This window comes from Kogia breviceps, chromosome 19 (genome assembly GCF_026419965.1).
Source record: "Kogia breviceps isolate mKogBre1 chromosome 19, mKogBre1 haplotype 1, whole genome shotgun sequence".
Taxonomy (NCBI): Eukaryota; Metazoa; Chordata; class Mammalia; order Artiodactyla; family Physeteridae; genus Kogia; species Kogia breviceps.
The window spans coordinates 47,334,690-47,353,420 of NC_081328.1; the positions used below are offsets into that span (position 1 = coordinate 47,334,690).

At 47.1% G+C, this 18,731-nt stretch overlaps 2 protein-coding genes across 9 annotated transcripts in view; both read right to left on the bottom strand.

Moving 5' to 3' along the window:
- RPTOR (regulatory associated protein of MTOR complex 1) overlaps positions 1-1,484 on the bottom strand; it is a 337,818-nt gene extending 336,334 nt beyond the window's left edge. Inside the window, exon 1 of one of the 3 annotated variants that reach the window (XM_059048339.2) lies at positions 500-1,484. In XM_059048339.2, coding sequence (XP_058904322.1) covers positions 500-661 — 162 coding nt within the window. In that variant the 5' untranslated portion in view covers positions 662-1,484. The remainder of the gene's footprint in view (positions 1-499) is intronic. The other 2 variants (XM_059048338.2, XM_067021425.1) reach the window with 2 other exon arrangements.
- An 8,567-nt stretch (positions 1,485-10,051) lies between these two features.
- The window catches only part of ENDOV (endonuclease V), a 102,605-nt gene continuing 93,925 nt past the window's right edge, over positions 10,052-18,731 (bottom strand). The window contains exons 12-14 of one of the 6 annotated variants that reach the window (XR_010838216.1): positions 16,311-16,416; positions 15,753-15,964; positions 10,052-10,352 (exon numbers count right to left, since the gene is read on the bottom strand). Coding sequence is in view for 2 of the 6 variants with exons in the window: in XM_067021448.1 (XP_066877549.1) it covers positions 10,312-10,352 (41 nt within the window). In the remaining 4 variants the exon portion in view is untranslated. Of the gene's footprint in view, positions 10,353-14,633; positions 16,037-16,310; positions 16,417-18,731 lie in introns of those variants that run through there. The other 5 variants (XR_010838219.1, XR_010838214.1, XR_010838218.1 and 2 more) reach the window with 5 other exon arrangements.

The window sequence follows — 18,731 nt, forward strand, 5'->3', positions numbered from 1 at the left end:
TAAATTTGCATTAATTTGTTACTAGCTTAACATTTGCCAGTAATCTTGTTTCCTAGTATACTATATTAGACTTCTGCACTCCACCTAGCTTGGACAAAAAAAGTAAACTAGCCACTAAGTACACTAATCACGTTGGGACAAATATTATATCCCAAGTTGTCTTTCCTCTAAGTGTTAACAGTACAAAGTTTAACAGTACAAAGTATATCAAAGAGCATGTAAATAGTTGCAATGCTGTATTTTCTAACTTGCTCAACTTCCATTGTCTGAATTGGAACTTTGAATCTAATTAACACTATCCAGTGAATAACTACTAACCAAAACAGCCTTTCCCATTTACAATTTAAAAAATAGAGTTTGAAATGGTTTGTGCTTTTTGGTTGACTTGCAACATGTGGCTGTGAAAAAATATCGCTGCTCTCCCAAGGACATATTTCTGGCTCTGAACTTTCTTGTAAAAGCTATCAAGGTCTAAGGGACGCAGGCTCAATCCACTTACCCGATCCTTCATCCTCCAGCTCTGAGCTAAAGATTTGGAGCCTTCAATTTTCTCACAGTGCCTCTTTTTCATGAAAGCCAAAGGCAGGTTCCAGTCAGTAAGATCGGCCTCATCTTCCTCCCCGAGTCCCAGGAGAGGCGACTGCAGCATCTCGGATTCCATCAGCGGGGGAGGGGGTGGGGGAGTCCTGGGCAGCAAGCGCTCGAGAACCTCCAGCCTTAAAAACTAGTGTGTACCAGAACTGGTGAAATAAAAAACAGAGAAGGGGGAAGTAGAAAAAGAAATGGATGGAGAGTGTGCGGAGACCCTCGCTGAGGCAAGAAGTCTGAGATCCTTCTCTCTAACTCTGCGCGAAAAGTCAGAAGGGGTAGGAAGAGCGGTGGGAAATGAGGGAACCCAAGGAGCTCCTCACAGACACACACGCCCGCAGATCCCAAGCCACAAGCTGCTTCTGAGGCTGTCCGTTCCCGGAGGGGCTGCGAGCGGAGCTGTCAAAGGCGTGCGAGACTCCAGGCCTCACGATGACCCTGCTCTCGGCCTCCAACGCCTCAGCCGATCCGAGGACAGGCCGCCCGCTCTTGGTGCCGGTTTGCCGACTGGGCTGAGGTCTTCGGCCGAAGAGAAGAGGTTCAGAGCGCCTCGGGTCTCCTACAGCCACTTTCAGCCCTGCGGATCTCGCACTCGCCGGAGCTGTTGCAACCAGAGCCAGGACGGGCCCATCGTGCTTGCCCGCAGCCGGCTCCTCAGCCCCGGGTCCGCGCGGCCTGGCCGGTCCTGGCCTCCGGCCCCGTGACTCTCTACTGCCTGAGAACGAGTCCTGAGAAACAGGCGACAGGGAGCCCCGGAGAAAACGCGTAATGTGGGCTTATTGGGTTTGGGGAGTTTTGCCCTCTGGTTTGAAGCTACAGTGAAACTCCTCTCATCAGCACATCAAGGAGGACGCCATACTGCCAAGACCCAGCATGCAGCGCGATCTACGGCATGGCTAACAAACCAAACTTCCTCAGAGCGTTCTGGCCATGCTTCCCAGGAGGCAGCGAGAGGCGTCCCTGCCTCCCCGTTACCATCGTTACCACAGTTAAGCTTTCTAGAGTTTATGGCAATTAGTGTAATAGATGCGTCATATCAAAGTCAGTCCTATAAATGAAACTGTGTTATTTGGAAAAAAAGCTTTTATTACAAATGGACCTACATGCTTCTGAAATTAAAGGATTCGACCCCTTCTTGTTTCTTCCAGATTTTGAAAAAGCAGCAAAACCTTCAGAAAGAACAATTGATAACATTACAGAAGAAGATAGTATTGGGGGGGGTGGGGGCATAGTATCCTCCACAGTATCAATCAGATTTTCTTTTTTATTTTCAAGGAACACTAAATGAAAAAATTAATTTCGACAATTATAATTTTTTGTTTAATCCATCTTATTTTCTGTGCGGTTTATTCTTATTTTGATAGAGCTTCATGTACAAACAACTAAACGCTACAGATTTCTATGCGTGGCACGCCTCCTGTGTTACTTTATTGCTGTATTCCATAAACATTGCATATTTACAGTTTGTGTATAACTGTGTCCCGTGCAGAGGGATTATAAACCCCAAGCAGCATGCAGTGCCTGCCTTCAATAAACAGTGTCTAGTGAGACACAGATGTAACCGTTAGATAAAGCCGGGCAGAAGGCAAAGAGGCTCCTCTTCCCCTCTGCATTTAGCTTTTGAGGTCAGGCCCACCTGTATTTGCATCTCAGCTGTATCACTTTCCATGTCTGTGACCTTGGTCAATCAAGTTCAGCCTCAGTTTCCTCAACTGTAAAACTGGGTGAATATAATACCCACCTTGAAGGATAAAATTAACCCCTGTCGGTATCTGGTATATAGCGAGTGCCCAATACAATTCTAGCAATGATGCGTCTGTAGCTGGAGCAAGATCTAGCAGCCCTGTGTGCTTTACTAATCTAAAACCTCAGGGTGGGCTCTGGAAGAGACCCTTTTTCTCAGTGTGGTTTCCTAGGGCTTTGACACAATGTGGCAGCGCATATAAAAATCCTGATGGCATTTGTGTTCCTTTCAACAGCCGAGTGAATAGTGCAATCCCAGATCATTCTCACCTAGCACATCACAGGCATTTAATTAAAATTCTTGAATTAAATCATTACCACTCTAAACATTTATTCAGTTATTACATCCTGATGAGCTCAATCCTCCCATTAAAACTCAGGGCAAATTCACCAGAACAGAAATAGAGGCTAAAATCTGCCTTTTCCTTGCTCTCTGTGTTGACAAAATATCCCTCAGTCACCAGCAGAGGCTTCAGGACTGCAGGGTCCTGAGAAGACCCCACTCTCACCTGACGGCAGCAGCATAACTCCTGCAGCACAAAACAGTGTCACCCTGCAGCACACAACAGTGAAGGCCAGGGTCCCCAGGCACTCTTGCAGGAAGCAGCAGTTACCGAAAAGCAGCAGCATTATTAAACCCATTCATTCCTAACTAGCCCTGTGACAGGGGAAAACCCACTTAATCTGTGTGAGATTCAGTTTCCTCAACTATGAAGTATGTCACCTGGGGAAATCTACTCACCCTGTCTGACATTCTAAGGAAAAGTAGTAACGGAGCTCGTGGAACCCAAAACTGGCAGGCTGTCAGAATCAGCTGAGAAACTATTTTAAAATAAAGATTCACCCAGACCTACTGAATCACAGCAAGAGGGAGGACAGGGATTCAGGATCTCTATTTTTTAATCAGGTAACCCTGATGATAACTTAAAATCAGTCAGATGTGGGGATACTGGACAATATTCTCGTTGAGGATATTAGGCAATATTCTCCCCCAATGATTCTGTTCCAGCCTCATGGTGGGCCCTCAATAACTATTTGTACTGAACAAATGAATACTATGAAGCAATTATCCAATCTTCCATCTAATACATCAGAACAAGACACACTCTCCCCCAAACTACATAACAAAACACACCCTCTACTGTTTTACAAATGTGACCCCAGAACCAAGAGGCCTTTGGGGTCCATGTCCCGGACTGAGGGTTGGATGCAAACATTCTGTCCCCAGCCCACCACCAATTCCTGCAGAATTGCCAGAGCCTCTGCCCTCCTCTGTCCTCAGTCTCCACGTCTGAGACAATAGAAATTTAAAGAAGGTGAACCTCTAAAGACACTTCAGGGTCAAAATTCTGTGATTCATGTAAAAACCAGAAATGGGCAGATGAAAGCCCAGCTCCCAACCTGAAGTTTCAAGAAGGGGCTTGAATCATTTCACAGCATCATGACTTTTAAAAGAAACCTCTTCCCAGCATGCCATGAGCGGCTCTATTCAAGTCCCAGATAAGCATTTGGAAGCATGGCTCCAGGTTTCCAGAAGGCAGTGAGTGTCGATGACTAATGACAGGCTGGAAATTCAAGGGCTAACTTTTCTCACCTGGGTGATCTCATTACCACGGCGTGTGATCGGCCAGCCACTTGGGGCCTGCTGTTCTGATTCCCAATATCTCCAATTCTTCACAGGCAAGGACATCTCCTGCTTGCCACAAAGCCTCTAAATAAGATACTTTAATCATGAAAACAAGTTCTACAAATCTCAAAAAATGCGTAAAACCTGATCTGGTTCAAGCTATGGAAGGGGAGAGTGTTAATAAAATCCTGCTGGGGGTAAACATCAGGCTGCCGACGTGCAACTGGGAGAGAGAAGGGGATTTTAGGCCCAACTCTGATGTGAAACAACAGAATAACATTTGATCTTCCTGTACAGAAAGGGGGGACCTTGTCTTACAATATGAAAGTCGAGCAGAAGACCCTTTCCAGCCCCAAATCTCAGGCTATTTGGCAACCAGAAGCCAAAGAAACAGCAAAGTGAGCAGAGAACAATTATAAAAAACCTGAGTGTGTAGGTCAAATACAAGAGAAGTCAGAGGTGAATTTGGGATAAAAACTGGGGCAGGGGAAGGGTCTGAATAGATGTCTTGGGAACATAGCATGTTGCCCAGGAAGAACCAAGGAGGTTGGGTTTTCACAGCCTTCAAGCTCAGCTGTTGGCTAATCTTCTCTCAAAACACAAGACGATCACAGCCGAGGCGTTCCATTTGCAGGCAGGACAGGCTTCTTTCCATCCTCCAATATTGCAGTTTCTCCGCTAAATCAATCAAGGGCACTGAATGTGTTTTGTCATCAAGAATCAGGAGCAAGCCTGGAGGTCAAACAACCCAAGAAAACCAGTGCTTCGCTGAGCTATTATTTTTCCATGCAGGGAGACCAGCCAGCTCCCAGCCTTTCCAGAGAAATCTGTGCTTAGCTTAAAAGAAACAAAAATAAAGTACTTTGCCATTGTCTGAGCATCATTACTTTGTTTTTAGCAGAATCCAAGCCACCCCCACCCCCGCCCTGCAGGTCAGATGTTTTGTTGACAGCAAAGTGAGAAGAGAGAAAGGGAAGTAACAGCACCCCACAGTTGGAGACGCTGGCTTTGAGAACCACCCAAACGAGCCCGCCTCCCTCTCTGCCCATTCCACCGTCTAAAAATATGGCGTAAAAAGAAATGAAACTGAGTTATTTGTAATGAGGTGGATAGACCTGGAGTCTGTCATACAGAGTGAAGTAAGTCAGAAGGAGAAAAATAAAGACCGTATGCTAACACATATATATGGAATCTAAGAAAAAAAACGTCATGAAGAGATTAGTGATAGGACGGGAATAAAACACAGACCTACTAGAGCATGGACTTGAGGATATGGGGAGGGGGAAGGGTAAGATGTGACGAAGTGAGAGAGTGGCAGGGACATATATACACTACCAAATGTAAATTAGAGAGCTAGTGGGAAGCTGCCGCATAGCACAGGGAGATCACCTCTGTGCTTTGTGACCACCTAGAGGGGTGGGATAGGGAGAGTGGGAGGGAGAGTGATGCAAGAGGGAAGAGATATGGGAACATATGTATATGTATAACTGATTCACTTTGTTGTAAAGGAGAAACTAACACACTATTGTAAAACAGTTATACTCCAATAAAGATGTTTAAAAAATAAATAAATAAATAAATAAAATAAAAATATGGCGGTGTTTGTGTATGTGCTTTTCACCTCCTATTGCATATCTTTCTATTTTATGTACAAATTTTTACACTGAGCAAGTGTAAAGTTTGTGCTTTTGGGAAGCACAAACAAACAACAATGTTATTCCATTTTAAAAAGGGAGTGACCACTGAGTAGCATGGGGACCATGGTAAAAGATTCCTCTTATTGAATAAACTTCACCCAGTATCCACATTTCTCCTTTCAGAATTGAGAATTTGTGCAGAGGCTCAGCCTTAAACAGCCAGATGAGAAGGAAACACACAAGGAAGGGGACAGAAGTGGATCCTTCACACACACCCCTTTCCTTCCCACTCTGGGGGCTGTTTTGCATAGGGTGGTGAAGAGCTGTCTGGGGACCCTAGAATTTGGAGCAAGGTGAGGCAGGAGTTGATGGAGTCGGAAGGAAGTGTGTCTCAAGCCCAGTCACCATTGGGCCCAGCTTGCAGCACGGGAGCCCTGACCCGTCAGTCTGGAGGCCTGGTGCTCCCCGCTCCAAGCCTTCACTGAACCAGACACCACTGTCCACAGCCCTTGTAGAGAAGGGACGAAAGCCAGTACCTTTCCCAGTCATGAGTTCATTAATGTGAGCCCTGTCTTCCTCCCCTAGAACCTGGAGGTAGAATCACTGGGATATGGTCTAGGCCCAGGGCAGAAAGAGTGCTTAAAAAGAAAAAAGAGGGCTTCCCTGGTGGCGCAGTGGTTGGGGGTCCGCCTGCCGATGCAGGGGACGTGGGTTCGTGCCCCGGTCCAGGAGGACCCCGCGTGCCGCGGAGCGGCTGGGCCCGTGGGCCATGGCCGCTGAGCCTGTGCGTCTGGAGCTTATGCTCCGCAATGGGAGAGGCCGCAGCAGTGAGAGGCCCACATACCGAAAAAAAAAAAAAAGAAAAAAGAGGAAAGAAGGAAAGCTTTTATGATAGAGACTATACTGAGAAAACTTGTTATCCAATAAAACAATATGCAAATGGAATTTTATGACCTTTTATTTTAACAGTATTGCCTACAATAAGATTCTACCTTTATGAAAATACAAATAATATCACCACTGTCTCTTTTTAAATTCCCCATTTGTTATTTTATGTAATATTCACATCTCATCAATGATTCTCCGGTTCTCAGTGAGCGTGAGGTCCTGGGGGAGCCAAGGCTAACCCAATCGTTGCCTCTGCCTTTAACAGGGGACATTAGAGAATGCGCCAGTAACTAAAATATTGTAATCCTGGGGCTTCCCTGGTGGCGCAGTGGTTGAGAATCCGCCTGCCGATGCAGGGGACACGGGTTCGTGCCCTGGTCCAGGAAGATCCCACATGCCGCGGAGCGGCTGGGCCTGTGAGCCATGGCCGCTGAGCCTGCGCGTCCGGAGCCTGTGCTCTGCAACGGGAGAGGCCACAACAGTGAGAGGCCCGCGTACCAAAAAAATATATATATATATTGTAATCCTGATAGTGTTTGTGGTGAGCCAAGCCCTTTTCATGAGAATTAACTCCTTTAATCCTCCTAATAACCCCCTTTAAGCCTCCTGTATTAGATCCACTTTACCAGTAAGGAACTTGAGACACAGAGCAATTAAATAGCTTTCTCAAGATCCCCCTGCTGGCCAGGGCTGGGCGAGAGTCCAACCAGCATGTCTAAGGCTAGGACCTGGGAGCCACGAGAACCTCCATGAGCCCTTGGGAGTCACACCTACCAAAGTTCAAATCCCCACTCCGGCGTTTCTGTGTCCTGGGACCCAAGGGAAAGGTGCTGAACACACCCCAGCACCAATTTCATGTGTAAAATAGGGAAACTAATAGTTTCTGTTTCGTAGAGATGTTATAAGTGTCAAATCAGCTAGTGCCAGGCACACAGTAAGCATTCAATAAAGGCTGTTTTTATTAACAAACTGCTATAAGAATAAATTCCATCTAGGAAGATTAAAAAGGCTTCTTGGAAAACACAGCATGCGTGCCTGAGCCTCAAAAGTGGAGTTCTTTTTTTTCAAATAATTTAAATTGTTTTTTTCCAAATGAAAACCTTACATTTGGGGTGGGAGGGAGAGGTCAGAGTGGGTTGTCTCATTTTTCACGGGAGATGTCAGTGGATCAGACCATAAACTGATTTTTAAAAAGTAAAGAAAGAAACACACTATGTAGAAATGCTGAACTGAATGTTAGAAGAAACAGCCCAATGTGTAGACCATCTGCTCCAGGGATGGGGTGATGTGGGGCAGGGGGCAGGGACCACCACCTTCCCTGCATTATAATCCGAGAAATAGTATTTGACACTTTAAACAGTATCACATAGTACTTTGACAATTTTTCTTAAATTTAAAAAATAAAAGTAATAGATATTTGCTGGAGGAAATTGGAAAATGTCAATGTCAAAAAAAAAATTACCCATCAGTCCATAGCCCAGAGTAACTACTGTTTCCATTTTATGTATTTCCTTCTTGCCTTTTCTTTCAGCATATATATATTTAAAATTATATTTGCCTTTTACATTAAAAAATAACATTATTCTGAAACATTATTTTGAAAGTAAAGAAGAAACACTTTTAATTCTATTGCACACATAACTGCTCGTAATATCTCTTTGTATAGCCTTCCAGTATATGTTATAAATATTTATTATAAATGGACATACTTATTTGTAAGGTTTTGCAAAAGAGAATCATTCAATTTTGTATAAACACTGTTTAACAAAACCTTTCATTTTGTGCCTTTTTCTCATAGCAGAAGCATTTTCCCGAGTCTACACTTCCTAGCATTCTGCAAATCAACATCATTAACCATTGCCATGTATCCCTGGCACAGACAGTAACTGAAAAATGTGGAGGGGTGACCCATAGAGAAGGATTTTAATTAAAAAAAAATTTTTTTTTTAAATTGTGGGCTAACCCTTGGGGCTGCTGCCTTAAGTCAGAACTTTCACTTGGTTTAATGAAATTCAACAGGCTAGACCTTTGGTTACAAAGACATAAGGCAAACACCTTCCAGTTCATTTCCAAAAACATACTGAGGGACCTTAAGCCTGCTTGTGGAGCCTTTGGAAGGTTCTTAAGTGTTCAATTTAGTACTTATTAAAATAATTATTGTAATAATGATGGCTAACATAGCATACTTCCTATGGACCAGACCCACTTCACATGTATTAACTCAATGCCTACAACACACCTATTGCCCCCATTTTACAGATAAGGAAGCTAAGCCACAGACAGATTAAGGACCTTGCCAAAGCTACACAGCTAACCAGTGGTGGAACCAGGATTCAAACCAGCAGTTTCCCAAACTTTGCTACATCAGAATCACCCGCGAAGCTTTAAAGACCTGATGCCCAGGCTGCACCTTCACCATTAGAATGTCAGGGGTGGTAGCTGGCAGCAGCCTGGAGCCCCCAGGTGCTCCCAGTGCTGGGAAGTGGGGGACCCACGGCCTCGAGGTCTGAGTTCTTAACCACTGTGTTAAGCGCACCCAGGGACTTGTTTCCAGCCTGCCAGTGCCAGCATGGAGGCAGTGACTTGGTTTCCTGAAAAGCGTGATTAGGTCCAGTCTTGGGGAAACGTGCTGTTGTGGTGACATGTCCAGGCTGTGCCATCTACGCATAGCTGAGGGTGAGGGCTGGTTCAAAGCTGGGAGCAAGCTGGCCAGAGAAGGCTTGTGGTGGGCTGGATTAAGTCTCTCCAGGTAACCGGATGTCCTGGTTTCCTGGGGCAGCCCCAGCTGTACCTTCTGCCTGGACATATTATTAACAGTACCCTCTTACATTCCCCAAATGTCCTGGTTTGGATGATAAACTACAGTCACCCTACTTTTACCCTCTCTCATGGGACCCTATACTTTCTACTCACAGCATACAGAGTAGTTCTAATCAAACCAGTGTTTATTTTTTATTTATTCATTTTAAAATTTATTTATTTATTTATGGCTGCATTGGGTCTTGTTGCTGTGCACAGGCTTCCCCTAGCAGGGGCGAGCAAGGGCTACTCTTCATTGTGGTGTGCGGGCTTCTCACTGCGGTGGCTTCTCTTGTTGTGGAGCACAGGCTCTAGGCGCAGGCTTCAGTAGTTGTGGCTCGCGGGCTCTAGAGCACAGGCTCAGTAGTCACGGCACACGGGCTTAGTTGCTCCACAGCATGTGGGATCTTCCCGGACCAGGGCTCAAACCCGTGTCCCCTGCATCGGCAGGCAGATTCTTAACCACTGTGCCACCAGGGAAGTCCAAACCAGTGTTTATTTTGATGTCCCTTTCCCCACCTAGGTAGAAACTCCGTGAAGACCGGGACCACGTCTTCTGATTCTGCCCTGCAGGGATCACAGAGCCTGGTAGGGTGGCAGACACACCGGAAGTATTGGTTGAATGACTCAGAGGAGCAGGGCTCCCCTGCTCCGATGAACACCAGGCACAGGCACACTGATCACACTTTAGGGCCACGGCAGCAACTGTTACCCGAAAACTGGGTTTGTCCCTTGGGGGGTATTGAGCCAAAACACACAACGCACAAGAGCAGAAGGAAGGATTTATTTCTTGCAACAAGTAAGGAGAACACTGGGGATCTTTCCCAAAGCAGTGTCTCCCGGAGCAGCAAAACTGGGGCAGTTTTAAGCTATGGGGAAGTTTTAAGCTAAGGGTACATGCATATTCATGAAGGGGCTGAAGCAGAGGAGAACTCAGCATAGGATTGGGGCAAAGGTCGACAGAGTCGGAGCTTTAGTTGATGGAAGTCACGAGGGCCAGCAAAAGTCAACATCATCATTCCGTAGGCTCTAGTTAATCTGGTGGTCGAGCACTCGAGGGGGCTTGGATCCTGCAAAACAGCTCAGGAATGTACTCCAGGCTAATCTTTTTTACTATTGATTTATTGTTTCCAGTATGGTTATTTCCCTGGTCTGGTAATAGCTGTTTGTTCTTACCTTCTTTCTTCCCTTAAAATCATTAACTACTGAGGCCTATTCTTGTGCAAGGGCAAGCACTGTGGCCAGGCTTAGATCACAAAATGGTTTAGACCTGAAATGGCTTCTCTTGTGTCAAGAAAGCCATGAATGCCTGGTTCTCTTCCTCCCGGGACCCTCTACCGTATCTGCCTACACTACAGCTGACCCCTTGGAGGCAGGAAGCAGTGGGAGGGGCAAACCTGGGGAGTATCTGAGAAACCCCCAGTGCCACCCCAAGAAGAATGGCCGCCCAAGGATTCAAAGGACAAAGATTTGGGGACATGCTGACCTGATTATGAAAAGAAAAGTGACTTTATTTTGAACCCCCAAGTGAGTAAAATGGGGCATAGGAACATCTTGGCCCCTGAATCTTGGCTTTTATCTATCTCTGATTACTTCCTTGCATTAGTCAAGCTAGGCTAAGTTCTGGACCCCACACCCCCAAAGTCTCAGCAGAAGGCCATTGTTCACCCACACAACAGGTGAGCTCAATACAGGTGTTTGGGATGATCTCTTTCCATCTTGTGGGTCCCACCACCTCCCAGGAGTCGGAGTCCCTAGCTAGGTGTCTGCTCCCAGCCAGAGGGAACATATCAGAAGGGAATCCAGGTTTCTAATGGCCAGGCCTGTGACTTACGTCACTTCTGGCCACATTCCACTGGCCAAACTCGGTCATGTGCCACAACTAACTGCAAGGGAGACTGGGAAATGTGGTGTATGTGCCTGGGAGGAAATGCAATAAATTTGGTAAATAAGGAGCTATAGGGACTTCCCTGGAGGTCCAGTGGTTGAGAATCTGTGCTTCCACTGCAGGGGGCATGGGTTTGATCCCTGGTTAGGGAACTAAGATCCCACATGCTGAGCAGTGTGGCAAGAAAAAAGAAAAAAAAAGGAGCTATAAGATTTCTTCCTAAAAATTAGTCAAAAAAGGCTATATTTGTTTCCCAGGGCTGCTGTAACAAAGTATTACAAACTGGAGGGCTTAAAGCAACAGAAATTTATCATCTCACAGTTCTAGAGGCCAGAAGTCTGAAATCAAGATGTGAATGGGTGGAGCTCCCGCTGAAGGCTCCAGGAGAGAATCTGTCCCATGCCTGTCAGCCTCTGGGGTAACCTGCAATCCTTGGTGTCTCTCTGCTTGCCCCGCGTAACTCCAGCCTCTGCTTCTATCACTACATACTGCCTTCCCCTTGTGTCTCTGTGTCTCCCCTCTTCTTACAAGAACTCCAGTCATATTGGATTAAGGGCCTACCGTAAATCATCTTAACTGACATCTGCAAAGACCCTATTTCTAAATAAGGTCACACTCACGGGCTCAGGACCTGGATGTATGTCTCTGGGGGACACAATTCAACCCATGAGAAAAACAAAGAGAATGAACTTTTTAAAGGTTCTCGAGACATTCTCACATTGCTTCCAAAAAGCTCATTCCAATTTGCCTATGGACCAGCAGAGTACCAGTATCATCCTCCCCAAACCAAGTAAGAGTATTTTGGTTTTCTTCCCGAGTTTTATTATCTTGATTTCTGCAAATTCGATAAGTGAACAACGGCATCTCATTTGCGTTTTGGTAAGGAAAGACACAGAAAGTGCACAAGGTACTCAGGACTCAGGTTGGTCATCCATTACGACTGAAGGATGGTGGGCAGTCAGGACCAAGGGCTGGGGACAGACAGGAACTGGGCCAGTGTGTGTGTGGAGCCCTCAGGGCAGACCTGGGAACTGGAGGGTATTTGCTGAGCTGGGAGTGGCCATCACAGGACACCACCCAGGCAGGGATGGAGAAACATTTAACTAGCCTAGATCATAGCTATCTTCTTACAGAAAGCAAAAAAAGGCAGAGAGGGCAGAAATTTCCATTTCTCCATCTGAAATTAATTTTTCCAGCAAGGAGCCTGGATGGCTTTCTGCAGACAGCCCAGCTGCTGAGGCTGGAAGAGGCTTGTCTGGTTTGCTTGTTACAGTGGTGGTTCGGACTGATGGTTGCAGGGGATGAACGTGGCAGCAGATGCTCGGAGTAAGACATCCATGAGGCCGTCAGTGCCACCACATGTCAGAACACTCTGTGCTTGGTCCAGAATAACCCCGGCCCCTGTGAATTATTCATACCAGCCACCTTATGACATGTGATCCCATTCCAGGCAGGATGTCAGCCTCTGGTGTAACCTGCAATCCTTGTGTCTCTCTGGCGGACATTTGTAAATATAATTTGTATTCTCAATTTTTGTTATAGTTCTGGTCATTATTCTCCCCTCATAACTCTCCATCTTCCTCCCATATTTTCCCTTCTCAGGTTTTTAATCAGAGGGATCTGTCAAGAGTGACTCGGAAAGTCTCTGCCTTTTCTCGGAATGTGCTCTCTCCGGTGGTGGACCGTGCAGCCTCCAATCTCCGAGTTCATGTCTACGATACATATTTTTATTACCTTTGAGTGAAAGTGATTGCTATGGTTATCTCCTTCTGAAGTACATATTTTCCTTTCATTTATTTCGAGTATGGCTTGAATTTTTATGCATCTTTCAATCCCTGTTCCCCAAAGAGGTAGGTGGGGCAGTTGGGACAGGGGGGCCACGGTTCTCCCTGCAGCACGACCGCCCCCTTCACAGCATCCCCAGAGGGATGGTCTCCCTTCTCTGCTCCCGTGGGCACCACCCACTCCCAAGTAAGCCTGAGGAGGGCTTTCCAGGGGCTTCTGAGAGCCCAGCTCTTATCAGAGTATAGGGTTGAGAGAGTGAGCTTGAAATGGGGGGAAAAAATGTATAACTGTCAAGCTGATTTCCACTGGATGAAAAAGAATTTTATGATGAGAGATGCGACGAGGGCCCTAGGCCAACTCAGAAACTCATTTCTAGAACCAGAGGCTGCATCACTGACTTAAAATGGTCCAAGGTTGACAACATAATCGGGTCTGTAATTCCCATTTTCCTTTAGCCTTTCACCTTAGCCACAATCATCATGCAATTTCCCCCCAAGCACTTGGTTAGATCACAAAGGTAATGAGATCCAGTGAGAAGGCGAAATTTTTTGTGAGCCAATTTACTTTCCAAAAAGACAAGTTGGACTTTGGAACCCTTCACCTTGACCCTGACACCACCCTGTGCGTGCGCCTGTGGAAGAGAGTGGTAGAGCAGGGCACACAGCCCGAGTCGACCGGGCTGTGGGGTGCTCCCACCCTGGGTCTCTGCTCCCCAGATGCTGATGGAAACTGAGGAATGTGGGAAGAGTTTGACTCGGGGATCAGAGGACGTGGTAGAGCACCGGCACGTACGTGCTCCTAGCTGTCTGGAGTGGAGCTGGGCCCAAACAGTTACATGGGGCAGGGTACCAGCTGCAGGAGCTGCGACTGGGGGGACTCTGGGGACTCTGGGCATAAGCAGGGCTGCTTGGGGGCCCTGGTGACACATTGTGACATAGTGTTGAGGGGGTCATTCCCCAAAAAGCAGCTTGGGTGTGTCCAGGAAGCACATGGGCACAGTCATAGGCTCTCCCTCGAGGCTGAGAGCAGAGGCAGGTGATATCAAACCACAGCAGGACAGCCAGGAGGGATGACAATCCTCTGGGTGACCACTTGGTTTGTGAGCTCATTTGAGGCTCCTGAGGGACGTGGGGCCACCTTGCTGTAATTTGGGGCAGGGACTGTGGGTATAGGGGGGGCAGAGGGAGGGGCTTTGGGCAACTGCTGTTCTGTAAGTTATGACATGGGGTGACACGTGGGAAATGGCTGCGTTTACCCCTGCACTGTCACAGCTACTCAGGCGAGTCAGCACCAGCCTGTCCCCACACCACTCAGACCAGCGTTCCTCAGCCTCAGCACTACTGACATTTTGGGCAAATGATTCTGTTTTGTTTTTGTTTATATTTTAGCATTTTGTGAACATTGTGGTAAATGCATATAACACTTTTAACCATTTGTAAGTGTGTAGTTTAGGGGCATTAAGTACATTCACATTGTTATACAACCTTACCACCATCATCTCCAGAACTTTTTTAACTTCCCAAACTGAAACTCTGTCCCCATTAAACACTGACTCCCCATTCCCGCCTCTTCTCAGCCCCTGGCACCCGCCCTCCTACTTTCTGTCTCTATGGATTTGACTGCTCTAGGGACATCATATAAGTGGAATCAGACAGTATTTGTTCTTCTGTGTCTGGCTTATTTCACTGAGCATAATGTCCTCAAGGTTCATCCATGTTGTGGCACAGGTGTCAAGACGATTCGCTGTTGTGGGGTGTTCTGTGCACCGTGGGATGTTTAGCGCCATCCCAGCCTCTAACAACTAGATGATAGAAGCACTTCCCTCCTCTCAATTGTGACGACCCCAAAATGGCTCTTGAATTTGTCCAATGTACCCCTGGTTGAGAACCACAGCTCTGTGCACAGTCCTCTCTGAAGACCTGAGTCTCCCCTTCATGTACCTGAGCTCCACAAAGGGGCAAAGGCACCTCAGCAATGTGTCCCCAGCCCCCCGCTGCAGCCCAGCTCCCAAATCCCATCAGAAGGTTCCAGCCACACACATTCCATGTCAAGATCGCTTAATAACATTAGGGCAGATTTTCAAAATTGCCATTTTTAATAATTTTTTTAAAACCCTCTCTTTTCTTAAATCCACATTAAGCATATGGCAAGCCATGTGCTGGCTGCATCGCCTCTTGCAAACTCAATGCTGGCCTCTTGTTTTTTACCTTCCATATGGGGAGACATAAATCCTACTTAGAGACAAACCTCAGGAGATGTGAGAAGCATGTACGAGCCAAAGATAAACAGCCTGTTTTGCCCTTGGACACATAAGCTGGATTTTCTTCAGTAATCCAGGCCCTTCTTGGAAACAGCCAAGAGCAAGGAAACTTTACATCATGATCCATAGCCACACACACACACACACACACACACACACACACACCAAAAAGAGCGAGTCTGGCAGTCAAGGCAGATGACAGCCACAACTTGGGCAGAATTTCAGCATGCCACTTCTTCCTTCCAGACCCTGCCAACACAGCTCGGGCGGATCCACACAAATTCCGCATTTCCACTCAAGTCCTCCCATATAGCCCTGCTAATACCCATCAGCCCGCAGACAAAATCCTTTACTTCCCAGTAAGCCTGGAACAAAAAAGATGCATTTGCACGGGCTTTGGGAAGGCCCTCAGGATTATCTTGGCAGAGAATGAATTTTGTTTGCATGTGTATGATTCATCAGGCATTGATTAAGAGTCACAGGATTTGGGGATTGGCATCAATCAGAGCACCTTACAGTGGAAACAAATAAACCTACCTTCCAGGGCCAGAGGGGAACCCAAGAGCGGTGGCCATCCAGCTTTTGTTGGAACGTTCTGGAGAGGTGGCAGGTTTTCCCCCATTCTTCACTCCTCTCTGTGTCCCCATCCTCTGTCAAGTGACCTGCAGCTCTTCTCACAGAGGCAGAACGTGCTTCCCTGACCCCGGACTTCAGGCTTGGCCTTGAGACTTGATTGGGCCAGTGAGACGCTAGCGGAGCACCAAAAGCAGGGGCTGTGAACGTGCTGGGGGGTAGCCTCTCCCCCTTGTTCGTCTCTTTCTCTAGAACAAGAAGCCACCCCAGTGAGGCCACCCACCCAAGGAGGGCGAGAGAGCCAAGATGCCGCGTGAGGGAGCCCCCAGTCACCCCCAAATCCAGGAGAGTCAGTGCTGCCATGTGAAGCCATGAGCTGGGCTGGCTTGTTATGCATTGTTATTGGGCCAACAGCTGACCAATACAGACACTGCAATACCACGCTTCCAGAGGCAGGCCTCTGAGGTCTCACCATTACTTTTATGAGGAACTCACTGACTGGTTCTGATGAAGAAAGCTCACCTTGACAAGGATGGCATTGCCTTGTCGATATCATTGTCATTGGACAGTGACATTTCTGCTGTGCCAGCTTTGCCCCTCTCCACCAGGCAGTGGGTGGGCTTGGCCACTGAAACAATCCAGAATGAGGGTAGTCAGTCCTGGATTTGGCTGCCTGTCAGCTAGGTCATGATAGCTCTCGAGTCTCCCCTGCATCTCCCTCCCTCCTTGGGATGCTGGGGGAGACACCACTTATGGAGAAGATTGGTCTTGGCACTCAGGGTGCCCACACAACTGAGGAACTTCACAGGGTGAGTGATGATCAAGCCAGAGGCAGGTCACTTTGGAGAAGGCAGAGACCCCAATGCAGCCCGGCAGTTCTGGTGACCCTTCCCTCCATCCCTTGCCCTCTGGCTCCCAGTATAAGCGCTCTGTCCCGAACAGATGCTTGTACCCCCAGGTTCATGTCGTCATCACTCACAACCACCCAAAAGTAGAAGCAACCCAAGTGTCCATCAATAGATGAATGGATAAACAATGTGTGGTCCATCCATTCAATGGAATATCATTCAGCCGTAAAAAGAAGGAAATTCTGACACAGGCTGCAAAGTGGATGAACCTTGAGGACATTATGCTCAGTGAAATCAGCCACTCACAACAGGACAAATACTGTACGATTCCACTTATATGAGGTCCCTAGAGGAGTCAAACTCACAGAGACAGAAAGGAGGATGGTGACTTCCAGGCGCTGGGGAGCAGGAATGGGGATCTATTGTGTAATGGGCACAGAGTTCTAATTTGGGAGGATGACAAAGTTCTGGCGATGGATGGTGGTGTTGGTTGCACAACATGAATGTGCTCAATGCCACTGACTGTACACTTAAAAATGGGTAAAATGGAAAATTTTATGTTTTAAATATTTACCACAATTTAGAAAAATGACCTGTCCTATGTACCAGTTCCTTGAGGCCCAGCTCCTACCCCGCTGTCAGAGAGCAAGGCCATCTGGGAAGTGGAAGCATCACGGGGTGGGCGTGGGGAAGGCACTGCCGCTGCCGCCCCCCCCTCCTCCTTGGTTTCCTTCGCTTCTGCAGGCATCTCTAGCACCCTCATTGCTTTAACTCAAATCAACTGACTGCTAACGGGGACCACCCAGGCATAGGGGTGGGCCAGTAGGAAGATACTGGGGCAGAGAGAGTGTCCTCCTGATGCTCCTCTGATCCCACAGAGGCAGCAGCCCGCCCCGCGGTGGCAAATCTGCGTGGGGCACGCTTACTGCACACCCTCAGCAGAAGGCAGGGCTCTTTGTGGCTGGTGTCTGGCTGAAAGTTGGAACTTGAGCAGGTGGGGTCCCAGTTGCTGACCCTCCTCCTGGTTGCTGAACATGTCAGGGGTCTTCCTGCATGACATCATTCCTGTGTTGTCACTACGTTCTCCTCTTGCTTTAAAAGAACATCCTTCACTTGACCCTGCTGCCCAAGAACTTTTCTCTAAGGTTCTGTCAGGCTACGGAGGGCAGATGAGAATGTAGGCTGTAAATCAGGAGCCCTCATGACATTTAGATCCATTAATCCATCAAAAGAAGATTTGCTACCTCTTAGCATCCAGAGGGAAACCAGAAATCCTCTCCCATGATTGCCTGGAGGCTTAGGCACCAAAATACTACTACTCAGCACTTGGTATAGGGACCTTCAAGAATTTTCGGGATGTCAGTGCTCTTCTGTGTCTATCACTTGCAGGTGTACCAACCACCCAACCCAAGCTGAAGGAGTTTGCTACCAGGTGCCTTTGCTTGTGCCCAGATTGTTTGTGAGGGAAGAAACTAATCTTGAAATGTCGAGGAGAACGTAAGCCACCACCATAACCTACAAGATCCAAACAACCTTCCAGACTGGGAGTTCTTTGAGAGCCAGAGCCACCTCTGTCCTCCAGCACTTAGCCCTGGGCCTGGCAATGGATAGGTGGGTGGCTGGGTGGTGGGTGGATAGATGGATGGATGGATGGATGGATGGATGGATGGATGGATGGATGGATGGATGGGTGGATGGACGAATAGATGAATAAATTAATCTCTGGCCAAGGAGCAGAAGTTCTTGCCCAGAATCTACCTCAGTAGCCTTGCAACTTCCCTCATTTGTAAAATGGGATGAGGGCAGTCCTTTTTCTACCCATCCCATAAGGTTGTTGTGAGGAAAAAAATTAGATGATATAAAATCCTTTGTCCACCTCTGTAGAATTATACCAATGAGAGGAAGTATTGTTCTAAAGAAAATGTTTTCTTCAGCCTAATAAATGTTTCTAGGAGAACTCACTGATTCAATCAGTGACTTAGGGAATCCTCTTAGGGTAAACAGCACTTTCTATGTTCAGAGGCAGGATTCAGAACAGTAGAGACTTGGTCGACAAGCCATCTCACCTTAGAGCTGCACATTACATTACCTTATT